The sequence below is a fragment of the Alexandromys fortis genome, unplaced genomic scaffold (genome assembly GCF_014885135.2).
Source record: "Alexandromys fortis isolate MF-2015 unplaced genomic scaffold, M_Fortis_MF-2015_v1.1 scaffold_149, whole genome shotgun sequence".
Classification (NCBI taxonomy): Eukaryota; Metazoa; Chordata; class Mammalia; order Rodentia; family Cricetidae; genus Alexandromys; species Alexandromys fortis.
Window position 1 is genome coordinate 941,530 of NW_026068025.1, and position 14,136 is coordinate 955,665.

A 14,136-nucleotide genomic window follows, 5' to 3' on the forward strand; every position below is an offset into this window, starting at 1 on the left:
GAGTTCCAGGACAGCCAGAGCTGCACAGAGAAATCCTGTCTCAAAAAACAAAACAGCCGGGCGGTGGTGGCGCACGCCTTTAATCCCAGCACTCAGGAGGCAGAGGCAGGCAGATCTCTGTGAGTTCGAGACCAGCCTGGTCTACAGAGCTAGTTCCAGGACAGGCTCCAAAGCCACAGAGAAACCCTGTCTCGAAAAACAAAACAAAAAAAAAGTTAAGGCCAATTTTCTCTCCTTGCTAGGGTAAAAGGAGCAGGGATAGATGAGCATGCAGATGTCTCTGTAGTAAAAGACATTCTTTGGGCACCTCCCTAGCCTACAAGTGGGATAGCTGGTCATAAGGGAGTTCTGTGGTTTCGTTTTTTTTTTTTTTTTTTTTTTTTTTTAGAAGCTTCCACATTTCTGTAGTGGCTGCACTCACTCACACTCCCATCACTGAGTTAAGAGTCCCTCCTTCTCCATATCCTCACCAGTACTTATTGTCATTTTCTTGGTTACCATTCTTACCCCAGAGTGAGATGGAGTCTCAAAATAGTTGTGATACATGTATACAATAGAATTTTATTGAGGAGTAATAAGAAAAATAAGATTATGAAATTTTCAGGAAAATGGATGGAACCGAAAAACATTGTTTAAGTGAGGTAATCCCTGCTCAAAAAGACTATTCCACAAGATTATCTCCTATGTACAGATCATAGCTCCGGCTGTTAAATATGTGTAGTCATGTGGGAGACATGTGGGCAAAGGCTAGGGAACTAAAAAGACGAGGGGAAAGAGAGAGTCTCTAAGGGAGAAGAATGAGAGAAAAAAATAATAGAGCAAAGTAGAAGGATTAATAATACTGAGGCCAGACAGGCACAGTGGTGGGTGAGGCAGAGACGGGGTGAGTGTGGGGGGTGAGAATCAATAAAAATGAACTAGGTGTCAAAACCCCAGATGGAAACCTATTATTTTGTAAACTAATTTTAAAAATAAAAGAGTCACAAGTTGGCTCAAATGAGGTAAACCTGAATTCAGTCCCAAGGATCACACAGTAGAAGGGAAGAACCAACTCCTGAAGCTTGTTCTCTGGCCTCCACACTTGTAGTGTGCGCACACACACACATAATAAATAAATGTAAAAACTTGAAAAAAGTAGCTTTCATAATATCTTTATTAGGCTGCCATTTATGCTACTCCCATTAAAAAGAAGGCCAGTTAAAGTGGGGGAAGTTAATGTGTAGTGAGGTAGATGGTCCAGTGGATAGAGCACTTGCCCCACAAGTGTGCGGGCTTGAGTTCAGATCCCCAGAATCCACATTGAACTGGGCGTGCCAGTATACATCCATCACTCTAAGGATGAAATGGGAAGTGGAACATAGGAATCCCTAAAAACTGGAGTGTTAGCTTCCCTTGTTCATGCAGTGGTAAACAATAAAGAGACCGGTCTCAAAAAAGTGGAAGGTAAGGGCTGACACCATGCATATTGTGGCACACTATACACCCAAAGGGTTAGAGGGGAGGTTTTTGTTTGTATAATTCCAGAGCTTTTCACAGCTGATAGTCAAGTGATTCAGCCACTTCAGAAAATAGTCTATTGCGTTTGAAAGAGTTAAACATACAGTTTCCATTTGACCAAGCAATTCTACATTTAGCTATCTACACGAGAGCAGTAAAAGTATGTGGCCATTCAAACATGTGAACATGAGTGTTCAGCAATATTATTCACAGCAGTTCTAAATGGAAACAACCCAGATTTCTATCAGTGGTAAAGTGAAAAAGCAAAATGGGGTCCATCTACATGGTAGATGGCTATTCAGCCTGGGCAAAAAGGTGGTTTGTTGAACCTTCAGAGTGTAGGCAAGGAAGGAGCTTCCAGACACAAAGGGTTGCACACCATGTGGTTCTGTTTGTATAAAATATTGGAGGAATAACTCTTCAGAGGCAGAGAAGTTGGAGGGAGACAGAGGAAAATGATGGCTAATGGCCTGAGGTTTATAGGGGTGAGTATTGTACAGTTCTGTAAATGCTGAATAGTCATTGAACTATACGCTGTAAACAGGTAAGTTGTGTGCTATAAATTAATTTTTAGTAAAGCTCCATTAAAAAGAAGTTAGCTATAAATGAGAGAATTTAATTTTGGAACAGTTTCTTCCCATCTCATTGAAAGCCCTGTGAGTGGATTGGGCTCTAGAACCATAGCTACCCCTTCCTTCTATAGTATTCTCTGATTGTTCCTAGTTGTATATGTGTCAGGATCCAGTAATCCCCCCCCACACACACACACACTTCTGATAAGGGGGCAGTGGGAGAGGCATCAAAGACACTAGTTAAAAGTGAATGCTAATTTCCTCCTGTCCTATCCTAGTTTATGTCATTCTTTCAGCCCTGGCTAGCCCGGTTGTCCTTAGACTTTCATCAGTCCTCTTGCCTCTGCCTCCCAGGTGCTGGGATTACAGATGTGTGCCGACTTACAGTGCCTACCTGGTTGTTTTTACCTTCTATGGACCATTTTGTAACCCTTTCTAAAGGAAATAGAGCTGAGGCCCGGGAAGTAGAGAGGTTGAAAGGTTAGACCATAGCGATACTCAGCTCTAAGTTAGGGTCTTCTCATGGTCAAGTGTCTAGTACAGATTGTTGCTGTGCAAGAGGGGAAAGTAGGGCTGTAGGGACTTGAGCAGTTTGGTGACACTGAATCCTTGAATGGCCTAGTGGCCAATCTCTTGAGAAAGAAATAACAAGATTTTTGTTGATATGTTTTATCATCCCCACATATCACTTGCATGATATATTGTCATATTTCATACTCTATTGACATAGATCTGAAAGCCATCATGGCCATTGCTGTGTTGTTGGAGTGTTGTTGTTGTTTTGTTTTGTTTGAGACAGGATTTCTCTGTGTAACAGTCCTGGCTGTCCTGGAAGTTGCTTTGTAGACCAGGCTAGCCTCGAATTCACAGAGATCCACCTGCCTCTGCCTCCCAAGTGCTGTGATTAAGACCACCACATGATAGCCTTGACTGTCAGTACTTTAATCTCAAGGACTGGAATGGAGTTCCAACATCAAGGCAGAAGAGGCATCTCTTGCAGTTCTTTCTATCTGACCACCCCCTAGCTCTCTGCACAGCTTGTCATTCTGTCTTCCCAATACCCATAGCATTAGTTTTTTTCTCTTCTGTCTCAGAAATATGGTGTGCCTTGTACAGGGATGAAGAATTCTTAAAGCACAATTTAACCAAACCAGGTTTATGAAGCATACTAGAGAGGGCCAGTGATTAAAACTGACGTGGACTAGAAGGACTGGCACTGGAAAGAAAAGGCGAGGAAAATTAGGACCCTATCCTGGGTCTCTCCATCCAGAAAGACCAGGCTCTGAATCTAGGCAAGCCTGGGTATTAGACTACTATCTCTGTCCACTGGTCACCGAGAAGCCCTGCTGGGGTTGCAGGACTGCCTCTTTGGCAGAGCTGGGCTGGGCCCTCTTAATATACCCTTCCCGGGGGTATGTGCTCTTGAGCTCAAAGGCTCGCCAGTTAGGGGGTCCAACTTCCAGCCATGGGAAGGCTATCATGAACCTTGTGTGGGTAAGAACCCTCTATTCTGGTACTGTGTCATCCCTGTCATCATGGTGTGTGTCTTACACACACACACACACACTCCCTGAGTCTACATCAAGCAAGTTAGACACTCTTGGATCATTCTGATGACCTTAACTGGAAAGAGCTTGCCTAACACACATTTGACAGATGTAATTCATGGGTTGGTGGTTCTGAGCTCAGTGTGGGTACCCGGCCTCATTCCCTGCTCTGAGACAAGGCCTCACCCCCTTAGCCTTAGTCAGCAGGATCTTGGTAAAAAATGGATCCCATAGAGCTGTAGAGGAAGGCAGACCAACCGCTGCTCCATACACTTAGTGGTAAGAAAGGAAGCCCTTCAAGTAGTAGGCCTTGGGGAATTAGGTGAGAAGTTGCTGTCTGCCCCAAAGCCTACCCACCTGTGGCTTCTGGAACAGACTGACAGTGTTTCCCTGTAGGATCTGGCAATGTAAAAAATGGGCATGATAGGATACATAGCACCCTGTCTGCCTTCCCAGAACATCTGTGTTTGGGGGCCTTGTGAGGCTAACAGTTCTGGCTTCTTTTTGGAGACCTCTCACCAGCCCTTCACTTCAGTGGGATTCTCTCAACACCTTCCTTTTCTGATTTTAGTTTTCTTTATTTTGGTGTCTTAACTGTGCATTTTTGTGTCTGTGTGTGCATGTGTCTATTCCTAGCCCTTCAAGAAGTCTCTGTAGGGCTCCTTAAAGCCATGGCGTGTTTAGGTGTGGGTCTTTGGGTCTATTTCCCAGCCTCAGAGCTAGGGCTCAGGGATGTGGCTCTCTTCTGTTCACCTCCTTATATCTTTAAAAAAAAAAAAAAAAAAACCTCACCTTGGTATTGAATCTGAGACTAGGATCTTAGCCTCCTGTTCTCCCCAGCAGTCTTCACTGAGCTATTCTCTCACCGTCCTCCTCCTCCTCCAGTGCAAGCCAGGACACTGCTCTCCAAATAGGAGGTGAAATCCAGCTAGGTATCTTCTAAAAACGTCCAACTTGGTCTTCCCCACCATGGATGAGTGGATAGGAAGTAGTACTTGAGGGCCAAGGACTTTCTGTCTACCTGGCCTGATCCAGCACACCTGTCCCAAGTGAGTTTTCCTAGGGATGCTCACCCTCCTGGGCTTGGATCTAAGGAAGACCCCAGTGGCATTTGGGATTGAAAAGGAAGTCTGAGGTTTTGAAGGACTGCTGGTGGCTATGGAACCTGACACTACCTCTTTTGAATGACTTGTTTTGTACTTGCAGCCTACCACCCTCCCTCAGGGCACCATCAACATGAACCAGTGCACAGATGTGGTGGATGGGGAGACCCGCACTGGGCAGAAGTTCTCCCTCTGCATTCTGACGCCCGACAAGGAACATTTTATCAGGGCAGAGACCAAGGAGATTATCAGTGGGTAAGTTGCCCAGACCCACAAGAAGCACTGTCTGCTTGTCCACTCAATTCTCCAGATTCCAGGGCTGCTGAGTGTTCTTCAGAATTCTTCACTGGTTGGTGCCCACCACCACCACACACACACCCTCACACATCCTATGTAGCACTGAAAACTCCAGGTGATGCACATGCATGTATTTTCTCAGTGATGAATCCCATCATCCTATAAGGCTGAAAGAGGACAGGTGTGTCAAACCTTTGGAAGAAGTCAATCTGGGGTCGAAAGGAACAGACTGTAGCACGGGGTAGAGGGGGTGAGGACCTCTGGTTTGAGCAAGTACAAGGCCACTGGGAAAACTGCCTTCCTTTAACATGGGCTGTATCTCTAGTGAGGCTGTTCAGGAAGTCAGCCAGTACTGGTCAAGGGATATTCTCTGCTATGTGACTAAGAATTCTCCTTTTCAAGCTTCTGCAGACAGTGTGGAGGAGTGCTTTTTGTGTCTTCCTGAGTTAGACCCAGAACATCAGATTTAAGGATTCCAGGGGCTTCTGATGAACCTTTGCTCTATGTCAAGGAATCAGAGGGTCAGAAGCAGGAGAGCAGTCAGGTGTGAGTGACCTTCTGTCTACCTGGCCTGATCCAGCACACCTGTCCCAAATGAGTTTTCCTAGGGATGCTCACCCTCCTGGGCTTGGATCTAAGGAAGACCCCAGTGGCATTTGGGATTGAAAAGGAAGTCTGAGGTTTTTCAGGACAAGCTGGGAGTATCTAGAACTGGGTTACTGATGCCATGTGATTCAGAGAGGTGATGTTTAGCATCTGTCTGACTGATCCCTTTGAGAACTACCTTGGGGTCCTGGCTTTACTCTGAGACACTCTCCTTGGTCATTCCTCTGTTGTCTTCTTTTGTCAGCATGTACCATGGTAGCCTGCTAGGTAGACATGGTTATTGATGATCATTAACTGAACAAGGTGCCACCAAGCACCTGCAGTTTCAGAATTGTGTATGCTGACTAATTCTCCCCACGATTCACAGCTTATTGGTAGGTCTGTGTCATGGCCATAGTTATAGCAGGCCACCCGAAGCTCTTTCTCTCCTCTCCTTCCTGAAAGCCCTCTTCTGACCCAAGCAGCAGCTTCTGTAGTCTTGCCCACATGCTGGGATCTTTGGTACCCATAGAAGTTAGGCATGACACAAATGTTCCAAGGCTATCATGGCTCTTCATCTCTGTACTCCAGGCCCCATTGGCCTACATGCTTTTGTCACACCAAAACCAGTTCCTAAGGAGAAGATACTTTCACCAAATTGGAGGGGGGAAAGCAGAGACATCTACCACCTACTCAGCCTTCCTCCCTGCCTTTTTCCCCCGAGATTTGCTGAAGGAAGTGGGTGGTTCATTCTCTAGTTCTCTCATGCCATGAGTGACTTCCAGGCTGCTGGGACCATATTGACACAGCTTCTCCAGAGGATTGATTGGGGCTCGTGTTTGCTTTCTGGCTCACCCAGAGGCTAGGATGCTTTATTCCCTGCCCTGCCATCAGCTCTGCCCACTCTCTCATTCTTACTGACCTAGCTCTGCCTTTGGGAACTGGAGAAACTTGGTACCCACCAACCTCATATCACTAACTGATCCCCATCTCTTCACTGGATTGTTCTTCACATTTCTAACATGTCTGAGTATGTTGGGTACATACATCCCACTGGGCTTCCTTGACAGAGTCACATGTTGCTGAGTATGGCAGCAGACACCTGAAATTCCAGATTTGGGATACTAAGGCAAGAAGAGGGTCAAGAGTTCCAGGACAGCCCAACAATCTGGGCTATGTAGCAAGACCTTGTTTTGTTGTTTTGTTTTACATGGTAGGAAGAAGGGAGATATGGGAATGTAGACCAGTTCCATTATGCCTCAGCCCTGACAGCTCTGTCCCTTGCTTAGTAGTGACCGAATGTCCCAGGCGTCTCTTTCTTAAACACTTCCCAAGTCCCTAGGTACCTGAGCAATCCAGTTCCTTTTGATGAATGCACCCTGCCAAGGCTCCTTGGTGACAATGGGTAGAACACGGGTATTTGCACACTCTGGAGGTTGGTTGTACAACCCCTGCCCTATGCCCCACATACCTTGGGGCCCCGGTGGGGAGGTATCTTGACCTGGGATTCTGATGAAGTTGTAGGAGTCACTCCCTTCAATCATGGATCCTCAAGTATCTGACAGAAATATAAAGTGATATAGAGCAGTTCCAAGATCCAGTCTTCCTGGAAAAAAAAAGATGGAGCAGGAAGATGGGGGCTCCATGCACTGGGAAGCCTGTCCATCTGCTAATCTTCCAGATGTAATGCCTTCCTTTCTTGGGGATCGTGGAGAAGTGACCATCAGGACTCTGAAAAAGTAGGCCTTTGTGCTCTTAGTAGCTTGTGCATCCTTGGGCATGGGTTGAGTTGGACTAAGTAGTCCTTTGTGTAGCAACTGTAGTTTCCTGCACAAAACTTGGCTTCCCTAGCTTCCAGCTCCCAGGACTACTCCAAAAAGCAACTGGTTGCTTCTCTTCCCTTCCTGCAGCAAACCCAAATTATAGAAGCACCTCAAGGAGTTCTTCTTTGCTCCAGGGGTACTGATAAGTACAGGAATGTGGCCACCACCATCACTACCGCAGGCCTGGACCCATCATGGGCCCCTGTGTTTTGTGAAGTTCGGAGCCCTGTCTCTCTTGTGATTCCTACAGCTACTGCTTGTCTAGAGAGAAGGCTGGCTACTGTGCCCCACTTGGTCATGACTGAGACCAGATTTCAGAAGTAAGCCCTCTTACCTTTATGTTACGGTCCTTCTGAAATTCTGGAGTACCCAAGGCATAGTGGCATTACCAGATCAGGGGTCCTAACCTTTTGCCTATAGCTCTTTTTCTCTTCTTGCTTTCTGTTGCTGGCCCAGAATGGCTTTCTAAAATACAGGCTTTGGTGAAGAATACTTGGCAACTGTGTGGCCTTGTTCAAACCTTGGACCTAGCATGTTTCCTGTGTGAGTAGTAGTCTTATTGATTAGCCTCTCACTCCTGAGGTGACCCACCATGGGAACTTTGCTGATATAACTTCCAATTTTCTCCTTTAGTATCTGCCCCAAAGCCCTAATTATCTGCCAGTCATTGCCTGGCTATGCACTTGCCAAATCCAAATCTGGAAGGATATTTTAAAGTTGAGACTAGGTCCTTAGAATAGGGTCAGTAATGGAACAGTGATGTCCCTCCATTCCGTAATACCTTTGATGGACCCTGCCTCTTTGTCAGAATAGAGACGTCTTCTTGCTTTGAGCCCATGGTGGCTGTGGAATAGGGTCATTGTCTGGCCTAATCCTCATACAGCCTGTACTTTACCTGGATTGCTCTATGATAGAGTCTTACCCAACTTCTGCCCTCTGATTTGGGGTAACCTGCTCAGTGTTACTACTGAGACCACTGAATAGGTCTCTCCAAAAAGGGCACCTAAGGGATGGAGGTCTCTACCACTCCAGCAAGGCCTGGCAACATGGATCCTAAAAGCCAGGGATTTACCTGGTGCTATTTCTCCTCTCTTCTTTGCAGGTGGCTAGAGATGCTCATGGTGTATCCCAGAACCAACAAGCAGAACCAGAAGAAGAAACGGAAAGTGGAGCCACCCACCGCACAGGTAGGCTGGTTGGCCTGTCCCCTAGTGGAGCTGGGCCTGGGAAGAAGTGAGGGCAAGAGAATGGGGAAAGGTCTGGCTAGGGCTGAGGTGGTCACAGCTTGCATGCCACCTCCTCCCTCCTGCCTATACTTTAGGAGTCATAGGCCATATGTCATCCTCTCTAAATCACTAAGCAGAATAGCCTGCTAGAATGTCCTGGGCTGTCTTCAGGAAGTTTCAGGCCAGCCGGCAAATGCCAAGCAGTAGCAGCTTAGCTTGTGACCCTTCCCCTGCCCATCCTGTCAACCTCTGGGAAGGGCAGAGTGGTCTATTCTTCTGCCACAGTCAAAGAAAAGAAGTGTCCCTGTAGATAGCAGGCTAAGCAACAAGGAAGGTGAGCCCAGGAGGGTCCCTGCTTGGACTGTGACCAGAGCTAGATGACTGGGACAGTCCTTCCCTTCCTCCTACTCTCCCACCCTTTCTCATTCCCTCCCTCTTCCTAACTGGTATTCTGGGCTCATGGGCAGAAAAGCCCCCATTCTTGCTGTGTTCACCATACCCTTGGGCTCTGGAAGGGTGAAATAACCATTATGAATTTCCAGTAAGGGCCTTTGACTAGGGTGGTTGTAGGTACTTAGTGTTCATCTTTTTCCCTCTGTACCAAATGTTGCCCTCACCAGGGTTTTGACCTACATTAGATAAATTAAGCTAGTCCTGAGAATGAGCAAGATAGGTCTTCTAGGCATCACAAAGCCAGGGTCCTGTGGAAGCAAAGAGAGGCTGGCCTGGTCCCCACATCCCTAGGACTGTTGTGGACAGTTTCTCTTCCTAGCAGGGTGCAGCTCAGGCCTGCCCTCCATTGACCACCATCCATCTTGCATATCATCTTTACCAAAGATGCCCAAAGGGCACCTAAACCAGCCTTCTCTGAAGAGCAATGCCCCTAACTAGTAGTCATTAAAACATGTAATCAGAGAAATGAAAACATGCAGTCAGTTTCTGGGAAACTGAAAGTAGAGCCTTCTGCTATGGAGCAGCAGTTAATGCTCAAATCCCCCAAGCTGCCTGCTTTGAGGGGGAAAAGTCCTGGCTGAATAACAGTGGTTAGGGTTACGCCTTGTTTCCATGGTGATGCCTTGGAAACACTGCAGCACAGAGCTTCTGCCTCCAAATAAGGTAACTCCCCATGTACAGGAGACAGCTTGGGTCAGGCTAGAAATTTGGATGTGTCCCCTCCCCCACAACTTTGTCCCTTCCAAGTGATGCTGCCCTGTGACTAGACTCCAACTCTCTAGCAAATAGAAAGAGCCCTATGATCCCAAGGCAGGGAAGTCACCCCTTCCCTGAGGATATGCCTCAGAGCCCGGGCACTGAGTTCCCAGTCTCTTCCATCAGTGTTATGGCACTACCTCTCCCCTTCTCTACAACTGACATCTGGTTGGCCTCAGGAGAGAGACAAGAACTGCATTTGGATTGAATACACAGTCTGCTGCCATAGGCATTTGTGTGGCCCTTATGGTTCTGTGGGTGAGCATGAAGCTCTATTTCCTCCTCTCTCCCATGGACCTGCACAAGCCTAGAAGAGTTTTTGTTTAGACCACTGAGAACTGGAAGCCTTGGTTTCCACCGTGTCTAACTAACTTCAGTTTGTTCCTAAAGAGGTGATGGCCATCATATATATGCTCCTGAAGAGAAGGCCTAGAGGAGAGAGAAACAGGAGTACCCCAAAGGCATGGCCATAGGAAGAGTCCCCTAGTTCTCCCCAGGTCTGTTGCCCACATGGAACTTGGGAGAGTGGTTCTCTTCTCTAACCCTGACACCCCCCCCCCCCCAATTCCCTGCCAAGGCTCTAGGCCTTTGGCAAAGACCTGGGTGATGCCCTTGCTCTGTATCTGGATATGTTGAACATTCCCTGTCCTTCCTTCCCTAGGATTCTTGGTTTCTGTAGGGTCTCAGCTGCCCTCTATTCCAAAGCAGGACCCTTCCTTCCTCCTCACTGTGGCCCCTCTTCCATTTTCATGCCAGAGAAGTAGAAAAAGGTACCCCTCAAGGAGGAGCTTACTCCCTTTTTTCTTGGCTCTAGAAGCTCTTCTGAGTGCCTATGATAGCAGCCAGGGTTCATTACCGTGTTAACAGCAGAAACATGACAGCTGGCTGCTGAGGATTTGGTGCAATGAACCTAGGTGCCTGCAACCTTTGCTAACCCAGGCTGGCTCTGTGCAGTGTGTGCCTCTACAACCCTTTGCGTGTCCACATCCACCCAATTATATTTCTCATCCACCTGCTCAAAAGAAAAAGTGAATGAAAAAATAAATAAAAAGGAAAGAAAGAACATGGCTCCTAGGTATGGTGGAAGAAAGTTTATTATAGATACATGGGAGAGCATAGCCAGAGGCAGAGACATCTGGGAGAGTCCAGAGTAGATATGGTAGACATGAGCAGACTGAGCTGGGCCATTGGCCCTGGGGGTGGGGGGAGGTATGACGATGACAAGGTGCAGAAACCAAAGGTACAAAAGAGGTACTATATAAGGAAGAGCCTCTGGGGGAAGGACAGCCCAGCCTCTGGACTGAAGAAGTTTAGGGTAGGGGGTGGGGTATACCACCTGTACCCTGTAAGTGGTAGGGACTGAGGGATATTGGGATAACCTGAAGGCCAGGTCTGCTTTGATATGTTAAATAGGTACCTCAGCAGTTTGTCTCAGGGTTTGAAACGTAACCAAAGGATCTTTTTTTTTTTTTTTTGTAATATGAACATATTTATTAGGATGCTCAAGAATGAACAACATTATTTTCGCTCTTCATGTGACAGAGAATACATTTGACCCATGTTGAGGGAGGAAAGGGATAGGGTTCTCAAAGTGGGTGTCAAACAGCCCCACAAGAAATCCCCATTCAACGAAGGGCAGAATGTCCCTGATAGCATTGTCTCTGCTCTGAGTTCCAGCCCCGGTATTCTTTATTCCAACTATTCTTTCTTTGTCACTCTTCAAGATCCAGGCAGTCAAACTCAGGCCGCCTATGAGTCTGCAGACCATCTCTTTGAATTGTTACTGCCTTGATACCCTCAGTAGGGAATGGGGTGAGAATAGAAGGTTACACATATCAAAAACACAACATTAATAAATGGCACTTGGACGTAGGTTTAACATTATCAGACTTTCTCTTCAAATGACAGCGGGCGGGAGGGGCTGCTGAAAGATCTTCAGTCATGGTAGCATATATGGAGATCTCATATGCAAAGGCGTGAGGGACCAGTGTTACTGTCATCTTGTCCTGCACAGAGGAGTGAGTTTGCAGATGGAAGCAGACACTATCCTTGGCTTAGGTGTTTCCTGGTTCTTCCCACTGTTAAGCTGTGCCGTTCTGCTTCTCACCTGCCTTAGATATCATTTCGCTTAGAGTGAAACAGATTAAAAAATGGTAGTAGAGGGTGGAGAGATGGGACAGAACCCTGTAAGACTATAAAAAATACAAAAGCCAGATGTAGTACAATATTTATAATAGAAACTGGCTGAAAACACTACATGCTAACAGACAGTATGATACAGAGTAGGGTGGGAGCAGACAGGAAGGGCAGAGCCACAGGCCTACACCAGGAGCCTTTCAATAGACTGCTGGGTGGACTGGATCTGCTGCTTCAGCTGAGAGCCTTCTTTGATGGTAACAGAACAGGCGATGACAGGTCTGGAGACCCCACAGGCCCGTCCTAGAGCCTGCTTGGAGCACACAAATACATAAGGGACATTCTTGTCTTCACACAGCAGTGGGAGGTGCAGGATGATTTCCAAGGGCTCAGTGTCTGCTGCCATCACGATGAACTCAGAGATGCCTCTGTTGAGGGTTTTGGTGGCTTCATTGGCTCCTTTCCGAAGCTGCTTGTAGTTGCACGACTGCTGAACAAGGTCCAGCAGCTTCTTGGTGAGGTGGGCATCTGCGAGGGGATAGGCCTTCGGGTTCACATCAGCCTCTGTCATGGCTGCGGTGCGCCGGCCTCGCCGCGGGTCGAGACAGAACAAAAGCGCCGCATGGAAAGACGAGCGGAAGTCACTTTCTGCCTAACCAAAGGATCTTGCCCAAGGATAGGGGAACCTTTACCCATCCTCCAGAAGATAGAACAAGCTCCTTGTGGGTCAGAGGTGTGGGTCAGGCCCAGTTCTGTGGCATGAGACCAGATGGGAGTGGGAGGTAGATAATTATATATCACCACCTCTTTGTGGCAAGATAGTAATTGACTGAAACCATCCTCTTGGCAGCCCCCTCAGCAGTATGAGTGGTTGGGCACAGGCAAGAGTGGGTACTGCAGGACGGCTGAGATTCCCATCCTTTCCTTATCTGAGCTCAGCATCTAAAGAGTCCAACTCTCTTATTACTTAGAAACTAGATTTCTGCGTCTTTTGAGTTTAGCTTACCCCCCACCCCTACCCCCAGACCCCTTTTCCTCATGGCCATATTGTTTTTGTGCCCTGGGAAAACTGGGAAATGACTTGGGCTACCAATAAAGAACAGCTTGTGCATGAGAACAAAGTGTGCATGTGACAGGTGTGAGTGTGCAGGCTTGAGTGGGATGGTGTGTCTTACATGATTCCTGATGCTAGTCACAAAATGTCACAGACTGAGAGGCTGAAACAATAGACACTGTTGTTTTCTCAGAATTCTGGAGACAAGGAAGTACAAGGTTAAGGTGCCAACTTCCTAGTTCTCACACATGGTGGAAGGACCAGTGTAGATAGCTTGGGCCTCTTTTATAGGGTACTGATTCCATTAAAGAGGAATGACCTAACCATATCCTAAAGGCTTCACCTCCACAAATCATCAACACAGGATAGGATTTTTTTTTTTTTATTTGTCTTTTGTTGTTGTTATTGCTGTTTTGTTTTTTAAGATAGGATTTCTCTGTGTAGTCCTGGCTGTCCTGGAACTCTCTCTGTAGACTAGGCTGGCTTCAAACTGAGATCAGCCTACCTCTGCCTCCTGAGTACTGTGATTAAATGTTTGTACCACCACTGCCCAGCCATGGGATAAGTTTTCCTTATGTGGATAAGCAACTGTTCAGGCCTTAGTGTTGTCTTATTTCAGTAACTCTTCCACATCATCCCTGGTATTTCATTCAAGTTTAGGAGTGAGTAAGACCACAGGGTGCTATGGAATCTACTTTCTGCATTTACCCCAATGATCTTGATTGCAGTGGGCCTCTGTTAGAAGAGTTTTCTTTTTTGCCTTGTCCTGTCTCCCTTTGTTTATGTCTCAAGTGCCTGAGAGTTTAGGAATGGCAGACTCTAAATCAACTCCTGTGGACTCACCCTTAATAACTGGGCTGCTATTCTAGGCACTGTCTAGTGATATACAGAGTTTCTACATGCTTGATGACATGGCTCTGGTAGAAACCCAGGATCTTCTGTCTGCAAGGCCCCTTGGACAAGACACTGTGGTTCCACAGAGAACAATCAGGAAAAGAACAGCTTTCCATTCTCCAACACTATTTTACTGGCCTTGTATTCCTTGTAATTTAGCAGCCAGGACCAATGAGCTAGCCTGGGCTCGTTG

At 46.9% G+C, this 14,136-nt stretch overlaps 2 protein-coding genes across 8 annotated transcripts in view; one reads left to right on the forward strand and one right to left on the reverse strand.

The window, feature by feature from the left end:
- Positions 1-14,136, forward strand: part of Mprip (myosin phosphatase Rho interacting protein) — a 133,223-nt gene that overhangs the window by 71,237 nt on the left and 47,850 nt on the right. For all 7 annotated transcript variants that reach the window (XM_050163567.1, XM_050163569.1, XM_050163568.1 and 4 more), the window contains 2 exons: positions 4,823-4,974; positions 8,527-8,611. In XM_050163567.1, the coding sequence (XP_050019524.1) occupies positions 4,823-4,974; positions 8,527-8,611 (237 nt within the window). The remainder of the gene's footprint in view (positions 1-4,822; positions 4,975-8,526; positions 8,612-14,136) is intronic.
- On the reverse strand, positions 11,417-12,601 carry LOC126514607 (NHP2-like protein 1). Its single transcript, XM_050163601.1, has one exon. The coding sequence runs from the start codon at positions 12,564-12,566 to the stop codon at positions 12,180-12,182; it is 387 nt and encodes a 128-aa protein (XP_050019558.1). The 5' UTR covers positions 12,567-12,601; the 3' UTR covers positions 11,417-12,179.

Bases quoted from the DNA above. Each gene is read 5' to 3' on its own strand.
- LOC126514607 (XM_050163601.1), bottom strand. From the start codon at position 12,566: ATGACAGAGGCTGATGTGAACCCGAAGGCCTATCCCCTCGCAGATGCC.